The 25,046-nt window shown below is 39.1% G+C and overlaps 1 protein-coding gene across 2 annotated transcripts in view; it reads left to right on the top strand.

The window, feature by feature from the left end:
- The window catches only part of DCC (DCC netrin 1 receptor), a 1,216,740-nt gene extending 1,192,009 nt beyond the window's left edge, over positions 1–24,731 (top strand). For both annotated transcript variants that reach the window (XM_051851212.2, XM_051851210.2), the window contains exons 28-29: positions 15,473–15,615; positions 20,827–24,731. In XM_051851212.2, coding sequence (XP_051707172.1) covers positions 15,473–15,615; positions 20,827–20,916 — 233 coding nt within the window. In that variant the 3' untranslated portion in view covers positions 20,917–24,731. The remainder of the gene's footprint in view (positions 1–15,472; positions 15,616–20,826) is intronic.
- The last annotated feature ends 315 nt before the right edge of the window (positions 24,732–25,046 follow it).

Here is a 25,046-nt window from a genome sequence, read left to right as displayed (position 1 = left end):
GATGTGGTAGTTGTCATTCTGTGTGTCACCAGAGCCCTCATCTCCCCACAGATACTGAATCATTCACAGACATACGCCCTGAAATAGTCACTTATCATTCACTGAACATTTCCAATTCCACCAGTGTCACACCAGCGTGAACAGCATATGCAATCTATAAAACAAATTTTACAATTTTTCCAGTGATAATGAGGGTAAGTGGACCTATAAACAGTGCTGTTACAAATCACAGAGAATGCAAGGTAACAAAATGTCTGACCATCTAAAAAGTTAAATGGTATTACATAATTTCCTGAAAGGTATCATCATAAATCATTTATTGGTTATAAAATAAGTCTAAGGAGCAAATATGTGTGTCAGGAGGCTGGGTGATGGTAGAGAGGGGTTAGAAGAAAGGAGAGTTTAAATTAAACAAATTCTCCAATAAATGAGCAAGTAAAGGCTTCCTTTACCTGCGTGTGTATGTGTATTTGAGAGGAGGAGAGGGATCTTGCATCTGCTAGTTCACTCCCAAAATGCCTACAACAGGGCTGGACTAGCCCAAAGCAAGGAGTCCAGTACCCAGTCCATGTCTACAATGCGGCTGACAGAGACTCATGCGCTGGACTCAGAATTCCCAGCTCCACACTCAGATATAGAATATGGGCCTCCTAAGTGGTATCCTAAAGCTGTGTCAAACTGCGTCCCCCTCTTCCTTCTTCTTGATATCATGCTAGAATCCAATTTTCAATATTCTTTAACATGAGAACAAGTCTAATAATAAGTGCTGAGTCCTACTAGATGCTGAAGAAAAAAAAGTGAACTTATTCTGACCATGTCAGTAAGAGGGCAATCTGTATGATGGATGATCACCATTCTTAAGCACTTACCCATATATTCACTACCTCATTTAATTTTCACAAAAGCACCAGGAGAAATGCATGATTTTTCCCAGTTTGCTTCCATGGAACTTCTGTATCAAAGAAGATAAAATAATTCATTCAGGGTCACATTACATGTACACAACAGAGCAAGGATTTAACCTAAGAAGTTTTGAGCACAGAGCCCACTTTTTCTGAACAAGTGTATTAAAATGTATGTGTATTCATATAAAGGGTCAGCAATTATGTGAATAGCAACCTCACAACTAACACTCTTACTGTGAAATATACATACTACAAAAATTTTCTAGGGTATTCTAATGCTGTGTATGGAACTTTTACCCATGTCACAATGCTCTAGATTCTGCGTTCGTGGAAGGACACAAACAGAAAATAGGTTACATTTATTTCTGCTGTCTCTGTGCATTATTTAAATTCTCACTGGTTTTTGTTTTTTCCTTTTTATATTTTCTTTCCCCAAACATGTATTGATTGCATTTTTTCATGCCTGCATTGACCTAACACATCCAATTTGACAAAGTCTCACTAGAAGACTAAAATAAATATCTATGTATAAATCAAAAACCCAAAGATAATATTAACTTATTTGTGAACCCAGTACAAGATAGTGACCTATTTTTCAGAACTAGCTTGCAGTAATCTTATAGACATGAAATATTCAGAAACTTCATACGGCAGAACATGGTGAATATTGAAGAGTTTATGAAACATTGCATAGAAAGATATTCTACTCATAAATATTTTCCAATATGTGGATTTAAAAAGATCTTTATGGTCCAGCATGACAAAGATTAGTCAGAATTTTCACTGACATTTAGTTCCACTGCCAATAGAGAAGAAAATTCACTAGTACCTTTGGAGAATGGCATGTTCTCAGTAATTCATATTTCTGGTAGTTCAGGGTAAAATATAAATCATTTCATAATGCAAAAATGCTTATCGTTTGCCAATTCCGTGTGAGCTGTAAAGACTGTGGAGAATGCCATTTCGCACGTGCCAGATCTTGAAGTCTCGCAGCGTCTCTGTAAATCAGGCTGTGTCATTCTCTATGGAATGACCTCAGAGTACTCGGGACTTACGTCACACCTACAAGGTCACAGTTCCCAAAGGCAAGGGCAGGACATAAGCCTAGGTAGACAAGACTCTGATATTTATTCCTTTTCCCAGGTTGCTGGGAAATCACAAAAGCACATCAGAAAGAAGGAACACAGGAAGACTCAGAGATGAGAGGTACAGAGGTTGTCAGAGTCTGCAGGTACAGTGGTGTTGCTGAGCTGATTCCTACAGCAATTCTGAGATGATAAGCTGGGAAGAGGCAGAGAGGCAGAAAATGGTGTTACACAGAGCAGGGATTTAGGAGGGTCAAATGGAAATCAAGATCCAGATACAATGTATGTGATGGAGGTGGGAGGCAGCAGGCACAGAATGGAAGAAACATTTGTGAGACTTACATGACTGAATAATTGTATAGGAACAGTGAGGGAGAAGGGGAGTGTTATTTTAATCCTTTGTCTTTAGGAAAATGGTTATAAACAAACAGAAAGAATGAAATGAACAGAGAGGTTACTCTGAAAGGAATGGGGAAGTAGGGGAGGGAGGGAAGCAAGTTGAGCATGAAGGGGTAATGGAGCATCCAGGGGGACATAACGTTTGCATACAGTAAGGCTTGCCACATCAAGAGGGAAGTCATGACTGAAGCACTAGATCATTCCCAGAGAGGTAATAGCTTTGGCATTTGGTGGGGAAAAGTAACTGACAGCTTCCAGGGAGAGACCCTAAAGCAAAAAGTCAAGTTTGAAACAGGGCAAATCTGCCATTTTATGAGTGAGTAAAGCAGAGGTCCAAGAGTTTCCAGAGACCAAAGATGCGGAGTATTTCAGACTCCATGGAGGTTTTTATTTTCCTGCAATGTTTTATTATAAAATTATTCAGTGTTTAGAAAATTTAATAGTGAATTCCCACATATACCGCCATCTAGCTTCTAGAAGTGCTATATGTTAATATTTTCTTTGCCACATGTCCAGTCTTTCTGTCCATCCACAAGCATACATTCTTGACTTAGGAGGGTGCCAGTGATTTACTTGTAGCTTTTTAAGGCTAGACATGAAAAGTACAAAATCAATTTTCAGAAGCATTCTGATCTCAGAAATATTGCTGAGGGAAGATAATACTATCCAAGACCACAGAGAAGTTTATAGGGCAGATCACCACTAGGCTGAGCAGCTGTGGGAATATGCGTGACCTTTCTAACACTTCTATGGCCTACAAAGGGCAAAAGTCAGCTGAGAGAGCTGGGGATAAACAAATAGGCAAAATGCAGCTGTAGACCACCCGTTGAAGGATAGAAGTTGCTGAGTGGAAAAGATGGCGAGGTCTGTCTACATCAGTAAATGCTTTTCTTCAGGACTGGGGCTGCGGTGATGGGTTTTAAATCTTGTAGTTGAAAATAGTTTTTAGATATGTAACTATACCACATGAATTAAGTGAGTTTCTTGGAAGTTCTAAAATGTTCTGATGTCTTGAAAGTATTATTCATGTGCCTTGGTTAGGCCAAGATGTTTACGTATAAAAGTTGGAAGAGATTGAGCTGAAATGGTGGTGCACTAACCCCAGAATGTAATGTGGAGGTCATACGTCTGGCCATAATCATAATATTCATTTGTTTGTATGTATGCATTTTATCAGATGATGTCTATGGGAGTACTCCAAAAGATTCATAGAAAAATGGAATTAAAAGTTGATGTTGTTGCAAAAATTTTTTGAAAGCAATGCATATTTTTTTTAAAAAAACGCATTCTCTATGAACTTCTTCAAGATGGCTCATGTTAAAAAATGAAACCAGATAAAGTAATTATTTCAGGTCATTACAAAATTTGGTAGTTAATTTGGGTAACCAACATTTTACTATAAAAAGAGTCCCCCATGTTAATCCCTTTGTCTTTATAAAGGGAAATATTTCCAGCATTAATAGATCGATTTTAAAAAAAGGAGAAGTATTACACCTAGACATCATCTGAAGTATTTACAAGAAATATAACCTACTGCATAGAAATGTGGGTTAGTTTGGGTTATGATGACCTTTGATATTGAATACATAGTCATAGAAGTTGTGAGAGACAGATGTCTGGGTTCCTATGTTGTTTCTGCATTTTCTGATGATTTTATTAAATAATATGGAAAGCTTAGGCAATGTAATTTGTTTCTTTATGAATTGACAATGTAATTTATCTGAAGTTTTATCACTAGCATATTGCCAAAAATGAAATAGCAAAGGAGAAGCTTTTTAAACCTGTGTTTCATAAAGAACAGAACTGACAATTTTCCTGCTAGGGCAGTATCTATAAATAGTGATTCAAACCTGTTGCTTTTGTTGCAAACAAGGTAGAAGAAATTAGAAATTTTAAAAGTGATTTGGGCAAAGGATGAAAGCATCTATTTTATAATAAACTATACACATTTGCTATGGGCTATCATTAATTAAGGGGTCTCTTTGTATTAAACACAATAAGTCAGAGTAAACGTCTAAACATAAATAACAGATATACTGTGAAATCAACATATTTAAGCTTGAAGTGTGGAATCTTGCCAATAATAATATAGGTGTTTAGTTTTGACTTTGTACTCTTTTGATTTGCTTAGTGTTTTGTTAATATGTGGTCTGTGAGAAAGGGAGAGAGAGAGGGAGCCACCTAGTAAATCCATTTCTCATTATCGTTGGTGATTTCCCTGTAACTTCTCTTGCCTTATGCAACTTCTAAATCCAAAAGCAAGAACAAGACAAATTACGAATGCAACCTCATCTGCTTATCCATGTTAGTCGCACCACCATCACTGGGAGCCAATTCCAACAAAGTAATTTGTCCACCCTGCTCTGCACGCATTAGGAACTTGATAGGTCCTAAGGGCACAGAGACACTTTTGTCCCCGAACACTTATCTATCCTCTGCTTAGTCACTGTTTCCCAACGTATACTCAACAGAATGGCTATTTAACAATCCTAGTTTCCTTTAATCCTTCTAAAAGGCTCACCCTTACCCATTATAAAATCCAAAGTTGGGTCTGGCCTAGTGGTTAAGACACTCATGTTCCAGAATGCAGCACTTGGGTTTGAAGCCAGGCTCTGGCTCCTGCCACCAGCTTCCTGCTAATCGAACAGTGCTGGCTAAGTACTTGGATCCCTGCCATCCTCATGGGAGACCTGGATTGAGTTCCCAGCTTTGGCCAGACACAGCCATAGCTATTGCAAACATCTGGGGAGTGAATCAGCAGAGTAGCACTCTCTCTCTTTCACTCTCTGCAAATAAATAAAACTGTAAAAATTCAAAATAAACACCTACATTGTATATATTATTTTACGGATTCAAAGTCACCTGGAACAATATGAGGGGACTTCAAAAAAAAGTTATTAAGAACATGTATTATGAGAAAACTATGCAGGGATTTCAGTTTTCTTTGCACTGGAATAAACTTACCTTCTGATTACATTTTTCCATGAACTTTGTAGAGTTCATTTCTGACACAATTGATCACTCTGCTCCTATGTTTTGCAAATTGCTGTTTCCTCAGCTACTATGAACTCACTTCTAATATGCTCGATGAATTCAGGACTGATAGACCAATTTGCACAACTATGAAGGTACAGTAAGCCAACAATAGGCAGAACTAAGAAAGGGCAAATCTTTAAAACTGGTACTACTATATACTGGCATTACTGCTAGAGGAATTAAATCACTTACTGAATTATTCCTTTTTTTTTTTAAGCCAGTAAGTGGGTGTTCTATAGCCTAGAGGAACAAAAAGAAGCTGGAAAGAACAAAGCCGTCAGAGTTGAAAGAGTACCATGAAGCAAAAACATCCCTCCCACCTATGTGGGTACAATGGTGACAGCAAACCATTTAGTAGAAAAGCATTATTTATGTGGTGTTTCCTGTCATTTATCTTTAAAAATGTAAATATGAGTAAACCCAAGATGAGAGAACTAACCATTACTAAGTTTGTCATTCATTACATTTTTAGACATTTTTTCTCTCATGGGGGAGAATGTAGGGCTGTGAGACGGTTCTTGGTATCGCATGTGAGAGTGTGGAAATAAGGTTATGGAGAACAGTGGAAGGAGGGGAGAAGGTATCTCAAAAGAAAGAAAGAGTATGAGAAGGGAAAAGATATTACAACACTATTTGAAGCCTTTTTAGTTTTCAAACTAAAGCCAGATCTAAAACTCTGTCCTAGATTGTTACTATATTTTCCAACACATCAGAAGTTTTCACTTCTGCAGTGCTCTGATGTTTACATTCACATTGGTTCATCACTTAAATAAGTCTAGCTGAGATCAAGATAGGAAAGAGAACAGGAATCTCTTGCTTGACTCCAACACCCAGTACCATCATCCTACCCTGCAGCTACTGCGTCTGTACCATCTGCCTCCCTCACTCTCTCCCACCCTCCACAACACTGTCTTGTCCACTTCCGTCTACTTTTCTTCAAAATTATTTGCAGTTATGTATTTTTGTGTTTTTTTTTGACTAAGAAAGAATATGCATGTAACAAGAGAAGTTCTGGATTCAAGCCCCAATTACTAGCTGAATGGTTTTGAAACAGTCTCTTTTTTTCTGAATTTTGATTTTCCTGTCTCTAAGGCATGAGCAAAAATGTATGCCACTTTATAAAAGCTTATGAGAGGTGCCAGTATTGTGGCATAGCAGGTAAAGCCACCACCTGTAGTGCTGGCATCCCATATGGGCATCCCTGAAGAAGCTCCTGGCTCCTGCTCCAGATCGGCACAGCTCCGGCCATTGCGGCCATCTGGGAGTGAACCAGTGGATGGAAGATATTCTCTCTTTCTCTCTTCCTCTCTCCCCCATCCCTTCCCCGCCTCCCTTTGCCTCTCTATAACTCTGCCTTTCAAATAAATAAATAAATATTTAAAAAAAAACCTATAGGAGAAAATGTTCTGTTGTAGTTATGTGCCTGTGGGAGGTAGAGAAAGAACCTCAGTTTCACCAATGCTTTCTCTGGGTTCATGTTCATGGAAACAGCTGGAGTAACTGGAAAGGACAGGAGTAGCTGGGAGGCTGCTGCTTCCCTCCTTGACTGTGGAACTATTGGAACCAAATGCTACGACCTGGAAAAAATAGGAGAGCCCTGGCTTGCCTTGCTCGCTTAATACAATCTTCAGAATGTTGAAAGCCACTGAGTTTGGAGTCTTCCTAGTCAAGCACAAGCAGGTTTAAAAGCTTAAATAGTGACCACTGGTGCTTTAGTCTGGTTTTCCCACTTTTCATGGGAAGATGACCCTAACTTATGACTCAGAGTAGCCCCCTCTTACCCTAAGTAGAGTATAAAGAAGAGACAGACAGGCGGAAGCACCTCATCAACATGTCCACAATGGCAGGTGTGCTGTTTTCTCTATATTTGATGAGAAATATGAAGGTTAAAAGAAGTACACAGTTTCCCTTCCCAGAAGTGGCATAGAGATGTTTATCACTGTACAAATATAATGTACTTGAAAAAGTTATGGAAAAGTTCAATGACAATGTAAGTCGATTTTGTTGCAAAAAAAATGAAGTCCCTGTACACAAGAGGGTATTCAAGAAGTTCAAGGAAATGCATATTTGAAAACACTATGTGGCTGACACCGTGGCTCAATAGGCTAATCCTCTACCTGCGGCGCCGGCACACCGGGTTCTAGTCCCGGTTGGGGCGCCGGATTCTGTCCCGGTTGCCCCTCTTCCAGGCCAGCTCTCTGCTGTGGCCCGGGAAGGCAGAGGAGGATGGCCCAAGTGCTTGGGCCCTGCACCCGCATGCGAGACCAAGAGAAGCACCTGGCTCCTAGCTTCGGATCGGCACAGTGCACTGGGCGCAGTGCGCCAGCCGTAGCGGCCATTGGAGGGTGAACCAACAGTAAAGGAAGACCTTTCTCTCTCTCTCTCTCTCTCTCTCTCTCTCTCACTGTCCACTCTGCCTGTCAAAAAAAAATATGCATGCATTTCATTTCTTTGCACCAAAATAAAGATATTTTTTAAACAATATTTATTGGAAAAGCCAATAGGGTGTATATTGGGAGGGTAGATATCTTCTATCTGCTGGTTCACTCCTCAAATGATCACAATGGCTGGTGCTGAGCCAGGCTGAAGCCAAGAGCCTGGAACTCCATCTGAGTCTCCCACAAGGGTTCAGCCATCCAAATAGTTGGGCCATCTTCCATTGCTTTCCCAGGTGCATTAGCAGGGAGCTGGATAGGAAGTAACACAGCCAGGACTTGAACTGCACTCACATGGGACACTGGCATTTAGGCAGCCGCTTAACTTACTGCAGCATAACACCAGCCCCTAAAGTTAGCTTTTGGATCCATTTTCTATAAACTGTTCAAAATACTCTCTTATAATTCACATTCAAAAGACTAAAATGTGTTAAAATTGATGCCAAAATTTCTATTTGAAATTGGATCACTTATGAGGAATGTCTGCAGCGATTGTACCTTCGTAAATGCAGCCACTCTATTTCTATGTAATATTTTGTGAACATGCAGTGCTGAAGAGTACTATACAAAATTCTCCATGCATATTCCTTATTTCTCTCACAACCTCAAAAGGTCTTTGCATGTGAGAAGTATAAATGACTATATGACATTTCCATATGCCCACAGATAACCTGAGCACCGACTGGTGACTTCATAAGAAATACATGTAAGAATAATATTATGGTTCACATGGAAACCAGGCTCAGGGAGCTCATTTCCTTTCCCTTTATCACAGGATAGGTCAGAAACAAAGGAGAGATCAGAATCCAGGCCTCTTCAAAACCACCTGTGTAAACTTAATTCTTAAGCATGAATGAGTGGAAAATGAAGTAGGAAATAGGCCAAAGGAGAAAAGGATGTGGACATTAATATTGAAAATCAAAACCTTATCGGCCCGAGGTCTGAGCCACATGAGTGTTCACTCCATTCCTACTGCGCCCTACTCTAATATTTCCCCACCCAAAAAGCATTTGACTTGGGAGAAGCTCCTTCAGGGAGGTGTTAGCAGGTGCCTGCACCTGGCAGTCATACATTATGTAGCTAATGAGCAAATGAAATGTTTAATAACTGCACTGTGGAAATAAAGCTTAAAATAGTAAATTCCTGCTGAGGCTGCTCATTTACACCTGATACATGCTTGCTGGCCCATTTCAGAACTCCAGCCTCATTTGTATTTTTCCCCTCTTTGTGGATCCTGCTGAGGAGATAACATTAAAACCAAAGTGATGCTCACTTAATTAGTCATATATCCATTTAAATGCACAGCACACATCCAGAATTCCACCAAAGGGTCACCTAAAATACTACTCCAACATGCAGCCCAAGCAGGGGTAATTCTACAGTGGTTTCAGAAGAAGCATTTATAAATTTATATTTTTCAATTAACTATGGCTCATTTACACTCATAGAAATGTAATCCTGCTTATTTTAGTTAAATTGTCTCCTGTTAGTTGGAAATCAAAAGAACAAAATAAGCTGAATGATATTATAGTGTTTTGTTGCTAATTTTCAGAAAAAAAAATGATAGAACAGGTTTTCTGGAAAGCACTGACTTAAAACTCAGTTATTGTCATTTGTGAATTAGGCATTCAGTTTCTAGACTTTTCTTGGCATATATATTTCAATGGCTTAATCCTTCCTAAATTTTAAGGAAAGATAAGAACTCCAAAAGTAAAGTTAAACACAGAAAAATCCAGATTCTCTCTACTTTTATAATTTTTATAACTAATAGCTTAAAGGTTAAGTTATTTAAACAAAGATTAAAAAAAATTCATCTATTAATCTAAAGTCACAAAGCTAAGTAAAACTGTGTCTCCTGAGTCCTAGCTATGATTCTACTCCTTCCATGTTTACAATTCATTATATAGATTGCATGTCACAGAAACAAATAACAGGGTATCAGATATCATGTATGAAGATGAGCTTGGGTTTTGGGCTTGGCAACTCTTCATACCCCAAAGTGGTCTCCAAAGAGAAGTAAGATTTTTCCAGGTCCTCATTGCTTAGTGTTGGTCGCTTACCCATACACTGTCACCCTTGGATTTCCTTACCTCGCTCTCCTGTAATAGGTGGATTTTCCCAATTATTTGTTGAAAATCTTACTTCATACCTAAGAGAGATCTGAGGGCCAGCATTGTGGCACAACAAGTTAAGCTGCCACCTGCGACACCTAGCTATTTGGGGAGTAAACCAGCAGATGGAAGGGCTCAGTCTTTCGCTCGCTCTCTGTCTCTCTCAACTGCCTTTCAAATAAATAGGTAATACTTAAAACATTAACAAAGAGGTCTCAGAGGAACTTGACTGCCATGTCTAACTATATTAAATTAGCATTTAGGAGATATACAAGGATTCTTTTTTTATATCTTTCCTTTTATTTTGCTTTGATACATCACTCTGAAAAAGTTCATAGAAGTTTCATTGAAAATGTTCACGTATGTTCACCAATGTAAGTGCTGTTCTGCAAAGCAAAGAAATAAATATGAAGTCTTCCCTTTAAGCTAAAACCTAGATCTACCACTGTGGGAAAAGCTTACAAAAACTCGCTCATATTTGGACATTATAGAACAGGAGTTAAAGACTCTGGAGTGATGTCATTATCGTTTTATCCCCTAATTGCTACACATTCTACTATGTTTTAGGCACAGAGGAGGATTGTGGCACTGTTCTTCTGTGTCAGAATACAACAGGGCACAACATAAAATATCATGCATTAAAGTAGCTCATATGAAGAAGGAGCACACCAAGAAGGGCGAGGCCAGGGATACAGGAACAAAGATGACTTTCCATCTTTGGCTTCTGTGAGCAGGGTAGGAAGGGCCAGAGAGTATCTAAGGAAGTATCAGAAATCCTCATCTGTTACTAAAATCTCTGAAGGCTTAGTATGAAGGAATGGGCTCAGCACAAATGGTCTCCCAGCAGTAAGAATCCATCAGCGGGTGAGAGGCAGCCAGACAGTCCCCACTGCCCTCTCCAGATCGGAGCAAGCTCCTAGGCATCACAAACCAAGCCGGATGCCTGAGGATCATCGGCTTTGTCACCTGAACATAGGCTATGTCATGACACTTGTTATTTTGTATAAAGGTGTTTGGTTTGAATGGATTGAGAATTTAGGCAGGCAGCTGGTAATGTCTTTGGCATGAGGCAAAGGATTAAAAGCTTGTCTTATAACCCCACAGAAGACTAAAAGGGTAAAGACTAGGAAATCAAGAAAAAAAACCAGTTACACCTGGAGAGCATCAAGTCCATAAGGAATGAAAAAAGCAAAGCTTGGTGAGCCTGTAGGGACCCGGATTTACAACACCTGAGGTTCAGTGTACACAACAGTGACTCTGTACAAATACAAATAGTGTAAGGGCAGAGTTCATGCCCATGAAGAGCAAGGCATCAGCGCTGAGCACAGGAGGTCTGCATGGGAATCTCCACTTTAAAACTGCTTTTCTCCTTTACTAAAGGACAGTTTGGAGACCAACTTTTCTAATTAACTATTTTTTTTTTTTTTTTTTGACAGGCAGAGTGGATAGTGAGAGAAAGAGAGAAAGGTCTTCCTTTTGCCGTTGGTTCACCCTCCAATGGCCGCCACAGCTGGCACGCAGCGGCCGGCACACTGCGCTGATCCGAAGCCAGGAGCCAGGTGCTTCTCCTGGTCTCCCATGGGGTGCAGGGCCCAAGCACTTGGGCCATCCTCCACTGCCTTCCCTGGCCACAGCAGAGAGCTGGCCTGGAAGAGGGGCAACCGGGACAGAATCTGGCGCCCCAACCGGGACTAGAACCCGGTGTGCCGGCGCCACTAGATGGAGGATTAGCCTAGTGAGCCGCAGCGCGGGCTCTAATTAACTATTAATAAATCTCTCCTGAGAAATGTCTCTCATAATCCTTTAACTCCCCTTTCAGGAAAATGAAAGAAAAACATTTAAGGCCATCCAGTACTTCAGTCAAATCCTGTTAATAGTGAACTCTGGGAGACTATTCAAATTCTCTGCCACAACTAGAATTGTATTGAAATTAATTCTACCTTGATCTCTAGATCTTCAGGGACCTCAATGTGTTCTTCAACAAAATAAAGAAAAGCATCACTCAGTGAGTTCCAAGAGCCCCCGAGGGTCCAGCATTCTCAGCGTCTGTGATTCCGTGAACATTACTTGAGAAAAGGCAGTCACTTGAGGTTTAAACACTGTGTGATCTCTGAGCCGAGACAATGTCTTTGATTTATTTTGTAAGGCTCACGGTGTCTTGAACATTGTTCGACAACCAGTAAATTCTGAACATGCGACTATCGCTGGAGCAAAATAAAAAACAAACTATTATAATAATCTTTGTAATGGGTTTAACTTATGGTGCATTTTAGACAAATGTGTGTTCTTATAATAGTGTGAATATACAAGTTCAATTTAATACCCTCTAGATCTGGCCAAGTGTTAGAATCCTGGGCAAAGAATGCATTTGAAGCTTTTTGAAATAAGAATGCATTTCTATAGCAATAATTAGGGGCCATGCCTAAGGATCCATGATCTGTACTTGCAAAACTACCGAGAATATCTAATAAAACAAATATTAGGTAGCAAAATGCAAAGTCTAGTAAAGTCTACAAGAAACTTTATTCCTGTTTGCCTCCTAGAGCAAAACAGTCGCTAGCCATATTTGAATTTTCTAAGGAAAAAGTTATCCCAATGCCATTTATTTTTTCCTATAGAAACATTTTTTCTTTGTAGCTACCCATGTTACAGTAAACTGATTTTCAATATGTGCATGCACATAAACTGTTAAAGTTTTAATTGTAAACTTTTCAGAAGTCACTAAGTTCTATAAAAATTTTTACAAAAAGCTTAAAAATTAAAAATAAGTCAATTTCAACAGCATAGGGGCCTAAGTGCAAATAAATAATAGATAGGTATAAAAAGATACATATAGAAAAGAATTGTGTTCAAGCGCTGCTGTTTTATTAAGTATAGGAAAGGAGAAGAGGTGGTTCCTGGTGGTCTTCACAGCTTCTCTGACTGCAGCTGAACTCAGGTTTAATCAGAACATTGTGATCCTGGTAGAAGAGTATACAAACATGATTCAGGCACAGTCACTCAAAATAAGGTTTCAATAGTTCTCAAGCTTCAACAGCGCACCTCTGCTTTAAACTTTTATTAAACTTTGTGAATTCCCTTATAAGCTTTGTGCCTTCAGCTAAAGATCTCAAATTCAGTGTCAGTTACACACTTTGGAGCAGCTGGAGGGCCACTGGATAGCATTGTCTGCCAGCGTTTTTTGTACCTGCCTGGGAGTGTGTGTTGACAACCAAGATGGCACCAGGAACAGTGTGTTCACAATCCAAGGCTGAAGAGAAGGGCATAAAGCCAAACTTAGAACTTAAATGGTTTGTTCACAGCCAGGGAAGAACAGCTGATAGTATGTTCTCTGTGTGAATGCAGGGTTACCTGTCAGTTAGGGAGTGTCATCATCGGTATTGAAAAATTATGATAAACCCAAACTGACTGTAACCTAGCAAGAATGTCAAATTCATGTCGTGATTTTGGTCTTTTTTAGCCCAACAGTCTTTTTCATAATATAAACTTAATAATGAGAATTCAGAGTACATTGTTGTTATAAGGTTTTCTATTTATTCTAAATGTTTTCATTTCAAAGCATAAGAACTATAATTTATGAAATTTATGTTACATTTTATGTATGTCTATTTAACATTTTAATAAAATAGTTGAATGAAGAGATTATTTTAAAGTTTTCTTTTTCCTTTTAAATCACAACAATTCAATTAGGAGAAATGTAAATCCCAGTAACAGTTTTAACCCTCAGGTCACATCTAATCTTTGAACTAGATTTCATTTCACTTACTTGTTGCTTTCTCAAACCCCTTAATTAAATGGCATGGGTTAGGGCAACTTATTAATGATAAAAATCTTTATTAACTCAGTGTAGTTAGATAGGTCTATGTGCAAACTTTTCCTTGCCTGCCCTGTTCTAACTGTGAGAACTTGGGCAAGTTAACTTAATTTTACTCCACATTAGCATTTTCATGTGCGAACTGCAGATAATAATGCTTATCAGGATTACTCTGATAATTAAATATTAAGTAGTCCTCTTTGAACACATCACTAGTTTCAGCTACTTTAAATATATAATCCTGTTTAGTCCCTAAAATTATTATTGTCATTCCCCTTTTGCAGATGATGAAACAGGCCAAGGTAGGTTTAGTTGACCAAGGGATTGTGCAGCTGGTGTAGAGTGGAGCTCTACCGTCTGAAGACAGACTGGACTCATTGTAAATTCCAAACTTTTCCTCACTCTGTTATTGTGTCTAAAATGAAACTAAAGCATTTAACACTGGTCTAGACTTCAGTAGGCATATTGATTCTTCTCTTAAGGAAATGATTCACGTGTATATATGTTCTCATCTGGTTACCAAAAATATAAGATCACCCTCCAGTGATAAATCACTCAAATCACGGACTTCCTATTGCTGAAGTTTAATCATGACAAAGTAACAGCATGAAGAAATTTCATGTTAAGCCATGGTATGAGGAAAGCTGTTTATATTAAAATTTATCATTTACAGTGACTAGCATCAAGCAGACTCCTGGCTTTTTCGATTGTGTTGCTTCTTTCCCCAAAAAACAAATGATTCCATTTCTCTGGTTGTAGATTAACCTCTAAGTTTTATTAACTAGAATTTTATTTTCCAAAGTACCAATAAAGCAATGTTCCTTTTTTTAAAATTTAGAAGAAACTTGAGGAAGACAGACCTCTTTATATGGTTTACTCCACTCCCTTTTCTATTTTGGTTACCATGCTACAAATGAAAAACTCCTTATTTATTAAGGTATGCTAGTTGATCCAGTAAGCTTTGTTAAAAGATTTATTTCAGGTTATAGAGACAAAGTTGTACAACCACTGCAAGCTAAGGGGGATTTAGAAGGCAAATTTCAGACCCAAAATGTAAATGCAGCCCTTGTTTATGGCAGAAATGTTTTCTAGTAGAAAATGTTGTTCATCAATTTCCATGAGCATTAATTCTTTTATAGACACAAACTTTCCTGAGAAGGACAGAAACGTATCACATTTTTTCCAAAACACATTTGGCAATGAAATTCTATCTGGTTATCCATGAAGGATTTTGTTTTACTGAAATATCTAGTGTTCATTTGTAGACAAGAACAACCATCTCTTCTAACTTCACTAATCTTCTTTGGTCCCGTTTTACTATCCATGACTTATTCGGATGGCTTAGCACAGAGCTTTCTGCCCCACAGCTGAGACTGGCACCAGATGAGCTTGTCTGACCCTTTATCAGCTGGGATGCACAATCTGGAGTTCCACAGCATGATTTGGAATCCACTTGAAATTACGGATGACTGGTGAAGCTTCTTCTGAAAAGACCTATTCAGAACTTTTCATCCACTCAGTAGAAATCAAATGATCCCCTTAGCCATGCCAAAAACTCATCTCTACGTGACAGAATGAACAGTAACCTGAAGCCAATACCCAGCTATTGGATTTGGTTTACATACTTGAGATTGTTCTCCAGGACAATTCATCCATTCCTCACATCACCTTGTGTTTTCTATTTCAGGGCCTACTCTTCCCAAGACCCACGTTAAAACAGCCTCTCTTGGATTGGCTGGAAAAGCTAGATCCCCTTTGCTTCCTGTGTCTGTGCCAACAGCCCCTGAAGTGTCTGAGGAGAGCCACAAACCAACAGAGGATCCAGCTAATGTAAGAGCATCCTTGAAATGCATGCCCGGTTCAGGGAAGCATTACTAGGACTGTGCAATGAGACTGAGGCAGTCAGCCCTCTGAATTAACCCCAGCCGTTGTTGCTTATTGCTGTTTGTCTTGATGTTTGCCTGCACTTGAATATGAAGAGAAAAAAACTTCAGTGAACAAACTGAATCAGAGACTTAATTAAATTTAAAAATTTATCAGTACTTAAGGGCCGTCGTAGAAATACAGGCAATCACAGAATGCTTGCCTTCACATCCATAGTTTAAAACATATACATATATGCAAATACACATAAAGGCTTATGCATATATTTATATGTATTTCCTTGCAATTAAATGCAATATATTGGCATTCTTGGAAATTAGACTATATAATGGGTATAAGGATTTTTCTGCAGTTACATATTTTATCTCTACAAACATAAAATAACCTATAAACACAGGATTAAGAATAAGAAGAATATATAGAGGGTTCAACATTGTGGCACAGTGGGTTAAGCCACCATTGTGTTAATCCTCATCCCAATCTTCAAGTCCTAGCTGCTCTGCTTCCAATCCAGTTTCCTGCTATTGTGCCTGGGAAGCTAGCAGAAGATGGCCCAAGTGCTTGGGCTTCTGCTACCCACATGAGAGTCTTGGATGCAATGCCTGGCTTCTAGCTTCAGCCTGGCTCAGCCCTGGCTGTTGTGGCCATTTGGGAAGTGAACCAATAGATGGAAGATCCCCACCCTCATCTCTCTCTTTATCTCTATCTCTTCGATAAACAAATCTTTAGAACAAAAGAAAAGAAGAGGAAGCTTAGAAGTTTAAGCTGCTGCCTGTGGCAGGCACCAGTATCCTATTTGGGTGCAAGTTTGTATCCCAGCTGCTTGAATTCCCATTCAGCTATCGGGGAATCTGCCTGAGAAAGCAACAGAAGATGGCCCATGTGCTTAGACCCCTGCACTCACATGGGAGACCTGAATGAAGTTCCTGGCTCCTGGTTTCAGCAACACCCAGTCTTGGCTGTTGTGGCCATTTGGGGCATGGATCAACAGATGGAAGATCTGTCTCTTTGTCTCTCCCTCTATCTATGTAACTCTGCCTTTCAAATAAATAAAGATTTAAAAAAAGATAAAGAAAATATATAATGCATAACATAATAAGAGGAAATAATTTAGAGTAATTTTGAAATAATTTGAAATAAATTTGGAAAATAGGGCAACTTTAAGAAGAGAAAAATTTATTTACTAAGAGAAAACCTAACAAGTGATCAAATTATAAAAATCAATGGAAAAGTAAAAGTGAAACTTTTTCCTTTTTTTAGACTGATCTATCTATCTATCTATCTCCATTTGCTGGTTCACTCCCCAAATGGCCATGAGGACCAAAACTTGACTAGGCCAAAGCCAGAAATTTAGAACTTCCTCTCTCTCTCCCACATGTTCCCAAGCACTTGGGCCATGATTTTCTGCCTTCCCTGGAGAATTAGCAGGAAACTGAATCGGAAATGGAACAGTAGGGACTGGAACCAGCACTCTGATTATGGGATGTCAGTGTTGTATACAGTGGCATAACCAGCTATACCACAAGGTTGGGACACACAACCCAAAAGAAAATGTCGAAAATACTTTCTCCCAAAAATACACTATAAAGGAGATATTAAAAGACATTGGCAGGGCTGGCCCGTGGCGTAGCAGGGAAAGCTGCTGCCTGCAGCACTGGCATCAGTATGGGCACTGGTTCAAGTCCTGGCTGCTCCACTTCTGATCCAGCTCTCTGCTATGGCCTGGGAAAGCAGTAGAAGATGGCCCAAGTCCTTGGGCCCCTGCACCGACATGGGAGACCAGGAAGAAGCTCCTGGCTCCAGATCGGCACAGTTCCGGCCATTGTGGCCAATTGGGGAGTGAACTAGTGGATGGAAAACCTCTCTCTCTGGCTCTCTGCCTCTGCTTCTCTCTGTGTGTAACTCTGACTTTCAAATAAATACTAAAATCTTTAAAAAAAAAGACATTGGCTAAAGCCAGCTACTTATAAAAGTGTGTTTCTGACTATTTGAAGAGAAAACATTTCAGTGAAGACTAAGAGAAATGTATCAGATTGCTTGAAAAATGAGAGAACTGAAAGAGAAAAAAATGAAAAAAAGCAGAGTAAAATTCTATTGTGTTATTACATTTGGAACCTTTTCAAACATTGATTGTGAAAGGGGGATTTATCTTCCATGCTTTCAACTATCATTCCTCTTTATGTGCAAATGGTGACTTTTGCAAGTTTGTAAATATTAGATTGCTATATTGATAAAGAAAATTGTCACAATATCAAGCACTGAATAGGTCACATGTAATCACTCAGTTGAGAACAATGCAACTACCAATTTTCTTTAAGAGAAAATTGCCATATTTTCTTTGGAAATCTGGTTGTTGAAAAGAAAGAATCAGTTCATTTTCATAAAGGAATATGTATTTCTTGACTTTGTTATTTTCAGTATTACATCAATGAAATATTTTAACTCCATAGAAACCAAGGAAGTTTACTACATGTATAAATATTTGGCAAGGAGTTATTTCTATAGGAATACTTCAAAACATTCATAGATAATTGAATTAAGACAAATTTATTTTGATGAAAAAATATTTTGAAATCCACACACAAGGTGTCTTCAAAAAGTTCATACAAAGTGTGATCATGACAAAATTGTGCAGTGATTTCAAAACTTTTGAGTATCAAAACACATTTATCTTTTAATTCATTTTTCATGTACATTTTGACATACCCTCACATTGTATAATGAAATCTAGATAAATCATCACTTCTCTGCCTTTTGGCTAAGATCAAGTCAGATCTAGATAAATCAAGAAATACAACCCAGACAGTGGAAACATTTTTGGAAATGAGTTACCAAGTAATCATCTCACTTTAATTTATCCTTACATACAAGGATACTTTAAAGAGTTCATGGAAATATAGATTTACTTTAGTCTCAAAATTTTTGAAATCCATGCATAATTTTCCATAAGATTCATTTTCCACAAACTTTGTGAAGACCTCTCATATGTACTAGCCTTTGAGCTAAGGTAGCTACTTTTCGATCTATTTTAAGTCTTTAAGACTATATAGTTTATGGCCAGGTCATTCATTGGCATGCCAAAATTCCTGTAGGAAGCTCATGAGTTAGTACTATCATTTTGAGCTGTTTCCTCATTTATTGGAGTGACTTTTGCCTATCCACCCATAGTAAATTTGATTAATGCAATCTCAAGATCAAGGGAGTTATTTGGCTGGATTACATACTCAAGCACATCTTTGACCATGATACCAGCCAATACTTCTTGGCCTATGAAGAGCTAGAAATCATGATTTAGGTTTCATTGGTTCACTTAATCAACTGAATGTATTATACAAGAATAATCCAGAAGAATGTATCTGTATAAGTCAAAAACACACTGCAGGTAAAGAGAGAAGAGAGGAAATGTTACATTAATTGAATGTTCACTACTGCACAGCATTGATTTGTTGAATCCTTATGACTACTCAATGATGTCAGTTTGCTATTCCCATTTGAAATTGATTCAAAAAGAGCAGGTATATTTAAAAATTGGAATTCAGGGGCTGGCGCCATGGCACATTAGGTTAATCCTCCGCCTACGGTGCCAGCATCCCATATGAGTGCCGGTTCTAGTCCCGGTGGCTCCTCTTCCAGTCCAGCTCTCTGCTGTGGCCCAGGAAAGCAGTGGAGGATTGCCCAAGTGCTAGGGCCCCTGCACCCACATGGGAGATCAGGAGGAGGCACCTGGCTCCTGGCTTCAGATCAGCACAGCTCTGGCAGTTGTGGCCACTTGGGGAGTGAACCAACGGAAGGAAGACCTTTCTCTCTCTCTCTCTCTCTCTCTCACACTGTCTGTAACTCTACCTGTCAAATAAATAAATAAAATCTGTAAAAGAAATTGGAATTCAAATCAACCTAGTGCTCCTTCTCCTTACTTCCCCGTGTAGTTGATCCTCAGAATATCTGGGAATATTTTTTTTTTTTAAATAGGAACGTCAAGATCTTTCCTATACATAGTCAATCAGAAATCCTGAGACTAGTGTCCTTAGATCTTTGATTACTAGTAGCCCTACTACTTACAAATAACATGCTGTTGGTGACTCTCAGCGAGCAACTATTACAGAGAATGTTTTCATTAAGATTTCTACAGCTCAATCTTTCTTTTTTTTTTTTTTTTTGACAGAGTTAGACAGTGAGAGAGAGAGACAGAGAGAAGGGTCTTCCTTCTGTTGGTTCACCCCATAAATGGCCGCTACGGCCAGAGCTACGCCAATCCAAAGCCAGGAGCCAGGTGCTTCTTCCTGGTCTCCCATGCGGGTGCAGGGGCCCAAGCACTTGGGCCATCCTCCACTGCCTTCCCAGGCCACAGCAGAGAGCTGGACTGGAAGAGGAGCTACCAGGACTAGAACCCGGCACCCATATGGGATGCCGGCACCACAGGCGGAGGATTAACCAAGTGAGCCATGGCACCGGCCCCTACAGTTTAATCTCTTATTTACCATTAAAATCATGTTGCAAGAGTCCCTTCATATTTATGGCTAGCTCTAACTCCAGTTTCAGGCGTTAAATTTGCTTCCATTTATTAACAAAAGTGGTAATTTCTGGAGCTTTCACTTGTCAAGGAAGAACCCATCAAACCTCCCATTTTATACACTCACACAAATACTTATGTCATATTACAAGAAAACAGGCTGGTGGAGGGAATTCTATTCATACTGATGGATAGACTTTCAAAAAGAAAAGGAATCAGTGTATTGAAAATGGACCCTGTGCCAGATATGGGATAGACCCTAAGCATGGCAGAGTCTGCTCGGAATGGCTTGGACACAGGTATCTCTTACATCATTTCCTAGATAAGGAAAACCACACATCAGACAGGTTTACTAACTTGCCTAAGACCACAGAACTAATGATATCTCTTGATTTGCAACAAGATCTTTTTCAGTCTGAAACTTTGTCCTTATCAATTTAAAAATTGATGGAACAATATGTAGTCACCACTATCTCGTTTACTATTAGCATTTTTATGCAATAAATAAGCTATGGGAATAGCTCTGGCTATGGGCCACTGTGTCACACTTGAGAATACTGAGTGACTCAACTAGCTGTGGTATCTGCCTTGATAAAATGAATGTGTCAATGTTTGCTACTGATTGTTTGCTCTCTTTCTCTCTACAGGTCTATGAGCAGGATGATTTGAGTGAACAAATGGCAAGTTTAGAAGGGCTAATGAAGCAACTTAATGCCATCACAGGCTCAGCCTTTTAACATGCATTGCCCAGCTGAGGAGGTGACTATGCCAGGAATTTCGCAACATACCAGTTATTCATAAGCAGCACACCTGTGTCCACGAACTCTAACCACTAGACAGGTCAATCACCACGGCCACTCAGTACAGGAAGATCTTGAAGCAGTCCAGAAGGAATACGCATCCCTTCTTTTATAGGCATCAGGAATTGTAAATTGAAGACTATGAGGTCCCTAAAAACAAGCAAGAATGCATTTTCACTGCAATGTCAAGGCTGACAAGCTGCTAGAATAGTCCTGGGTCTTTGCCACTGCAGTGACGTCACTGTCATAGTGAATGCCCATATTTTCCTTCTTCATCAAGGCCTGTTGTTTTGTGTGTAGGTCTAGTCTTACAAAATGCAAGTGCATTATTTAAGCCCATACCATGGCCATGGCCAACTAGTGCAAGCAGCTCACTGTTTTGTTTTCATCTTTAAATTACAAAGCACCCGTAGGAATTCTCTCACTCCATAGCACCAAAGGATTGGATGTTTTCCTGACAGCACAAAAAGTAAATAAGTAAACAAACACAAGGCAGTGAATGCCTATGTTTGTAACTCAGTCATTCATCTTGCAGAAGCAGCATATATTAGCAAGTGGCTGTAGAAAATCACCCATTTTAGCAAGTATCTGTAAATCCACCATTCGTTAGCATTTATGTCTAGAGTACAGGAACATAAAAATCTGCAACTAATGGCATCCTGCCAGCAGCAGTTCATTTCCAGAAAGAAGATACAATATGCAATCTTCCTAGACACATGGTAATTATGTGCTTAAGCTTGTAATAGGACACTTTTCACTTTGGGTGGCTTCTCTGCCATCCCACACTGTGATGACATCTCAAAGCTTCCGCATGGGCATCTTCCTCAGGAGACTGGCTAGGAGTGCCCCCTGCCCCTTAGCCCCATACCTCCCTTAGTTCTCCTTGGAAACTAGCGTTGGGTGATGTGGCTTGTCCCCACACAGTGTGTGGCCTCTCAGCCAGTGTCCTCAGAACCCCAGAAGGAAGAGGCAGACTCCCTAAGAGCATGCCCTGAGGAAGGGAAGGAGAAGAGAAGACAGTTTCCAAAAGCACCTTCTCTTGGGTAATGCCAGTTCCACCTGCAGTGTCCTAGACTGAGTAGCACGGATGAGTGCTGATGCCCAGGCCTTGCTGCCAAGGGAACCCTCCACACCATGCTTGTTCCAGAGTCAAGGAGGAGTGGGAGAAAAAGTGCCACCTGACACTCGTGGCACGTCATAAATCCAGTGGATGCTTTTCAAAGCAGATTCTTAAACTGTGGGCAAAATGTTAAACTTCTATTGCTATGTTTATTCTACAGCTTGGAACTAGCTGAAATTAAGAACATTTTGTGTGTACGCTTTTATTTTCTGAATTTTCAGCTGCATTTGGAGTTAATCCCAGTTTATGCAGCTGTATCGCCAAAAGGAAGCTAGTTTGCATATTTATCATTTAGGTGACTTGAAAACCCAATGAGAGTTTCAGCTGAATTAGTCCTTTCAGCTCTGCCTTTGATTTCAAGCTTGAGTAGGTCATAATTTTAAAAGAGCATGGAAGGGATAGGATCTTTACAACCTAATAGCTCCTTTTATTAGGTGGGTAATTATATATGAATCCCCGAATGAAATATTTTGAGCAAAATGGCACTGTAACAGAAGTAATAATTCAGATTATTTTTTTACAGTTTTATGTCTGGAAGGAAATCTGTTGTCAAAGAGAGGGCTTGTTCAAATGGTTCATTAGAAAGTCCGGTCCATTTGCAAAACTGTTCCTTCAACAAGAGTGCTTGTTCAATTTACTTAGATTTTCTGGAAGTCCTTTCAAAGAGCTATGTGACATTATTCAATGGCATGGATTACTCTCGTTTGGCATCTCGGCACATAGACAACCATCCATTGACCTTAAATAAGGCATTTCCTAACATGATATGGAATCCTTGAGAATTAACCAATTGCTTCAAAAAGAGAAAATATCATTAAGTTAAACTCTCTTCAGGCCCCAGAATAGCTGCCCCTTTCCAGTGTTTATCAATGAAAAACATTCTCTCAAGATATTTGGAATCCAGGGTAGATCATCTTGCACCTCAATTTGGCACGGGCTGCAAATGTTACATTTTGGGGATTAAGTCAGAACATCAATCTGTAGAATGCAGTTGGACAACCAACAAAGTTAACATTTTTGCAAAATTCTAGACCCTTCAAAGTTAGTGATTTTAAAAAGGGCAAGTTTTTTGAAAATTCATAGGAAACACACAGCATTCACTTTCAGTGGGAGTGCTATTTCTGCTGCATGCTCTTGAAACTTTCTTCGTTAAACAAATACAATGGTATATTTCAGTAATTTGGAATGCTAATAAGTCTTACTGCCATGCCTTGAATATATAGTAGAATCTACTTCAATATCTTCAAAGAAACTCTATTGTCATTTACTTGCTGGGTTTGATGTGCAGTGACTTCACCCAACCAGTCTAACTTTTTGCATATCTCTGTTCTTTTCTCCCTCAAATGATCATAAATGTATATGACTACCTTCCCCAGATTTTGGTTAACTTTATGATTTCCCAATATCCTGAAATCTTGAAAATAAGGAATCTGTGAATACGGCAAGGAAACTCTTATGTATTGCTCTTACTCCAAGCCTAGTTCACGGCATGCAAGGCTCTTTAAGCTCATAAATCTCTCCGAATCCCATGGAGCAATGCTTGACAGCCAACCAGCAGCTCTGCCTCCAGGACTCATTTCTCCTGGAAAAAGAAGAAATCAAATTTGGCAGGGCATGCTCAAGCCTCCACTGCACTGTGCTAGTCTGTCAGGCAAGAACCTCCTTTTGAAAAAGTTTGGTATATTTCTTTATATTTCATTCTGATGGGAAAGCTATTTTTGTTGCTCTAGAAATTTCTGCATTTGTTAAACTCACAAAAATGCAGATAGCTCACAATGTTTAAAGAATATTTGTATAAATTCTAGCCAAAAGTTAATATTTCTTGGCGATTCATATTCAATAAGAAGCCAGTCATAGCAGCTTCCTTGTGCAACAGATATATAGACTTCTAGAATATTTAAATAATGTTAAAGACCGTAGCTTTGCACCTGTGTATTACACAATGCACACTCTATTAAACAATCTGAAAAACAGAAACTAGGCCAGTCATATAAGAGGTGGTTTTATAAGGTTCCCTTTCAATGGTTAGTTATAACATTAGTTTCTGCAAAAAAAGGATTGTTAAAAAATGAAGGGTATTTTCAATCTCCTGCTTTGGTAGCAACTTCAAAAGGAGAGACTTCCAGCAATAGTGTGAGGTTCCAGACAACATTCTGTTTGGCACTGTTTAGCTTTTCCAACTGAGACTCTTTTAAGTGCAGATCTGCCTAGAAGCCATCCGAGTCTAGACTTGACTATAGTTCGTGATACTTATCCACCTTTTGGGTATTTCTGTTGACTTTGATTAAATAAGTATCTTAAGTGCATCTCTAAACTTAATATAGCATCTTAGATCTGGCAGCTGGAGAATATATATATATATATATATATATAGTTCCAAGAAAAATTGCCTTTAAGATCAATTTACCATTTTAGTAATATTGTATTCCAGACCCAGATCTCTTGCAGTTCTGGAATGTTCTTTCTAGTAAAAAAAAGGGGGGGGGGGACTAGAAGAAGCCCCTAGATTTAAAGCAAAACAACAATGTAATCTTTAAAATGAATAATGAGGCAAGATTGCTTTCCATACCTACTCAGTTCATTTCATGTAAACACCCACAGGCCGTCCTGAAGGATGGAGGGGAGCGTCCCAGCCTGTCCATCACCATATGCACAATACAGAGCCCACAACAATGCAAAAGTACAGCAGTTCCACACTCAAATCTTCACTCTTTTCAAATCATAGTCAAGTAACATTTTGTTCATAATTTGCACTCCTGTAGTGATTTTCAGACATCATTTTACTATTTCACACAATAGCTTTTCACTTGAATCCACTTTTGTCAATAAAATTGGATAGTCTGGAACACCATAATAATTGTTTTGCATGATATTCCATTCCACTAAAAAATATATCAGTGAACTTTGCTGCCCAAGTCCCTGCTTCTAAAAAGTATTGACTCTGAAA

Source organism: Oryctolagus cuniculus, chromosome 10, assembly GCF_964237555.1.
Source record: "Oryctolagus cuniculus chromosome 10, mOryCun1.1, whole genome shotgun sequence".
Taxonomy (NCBI): domain Eukaryota; kingdom Metazoa; phylum Chordata; class Mammalia; order Lagomorpha; family Leporidae; genus Oryctolagus; species Oryctolagus cuniculus.
This window is presented reverse-complemented; position numbering and strand designations above follow the sequence as displayed.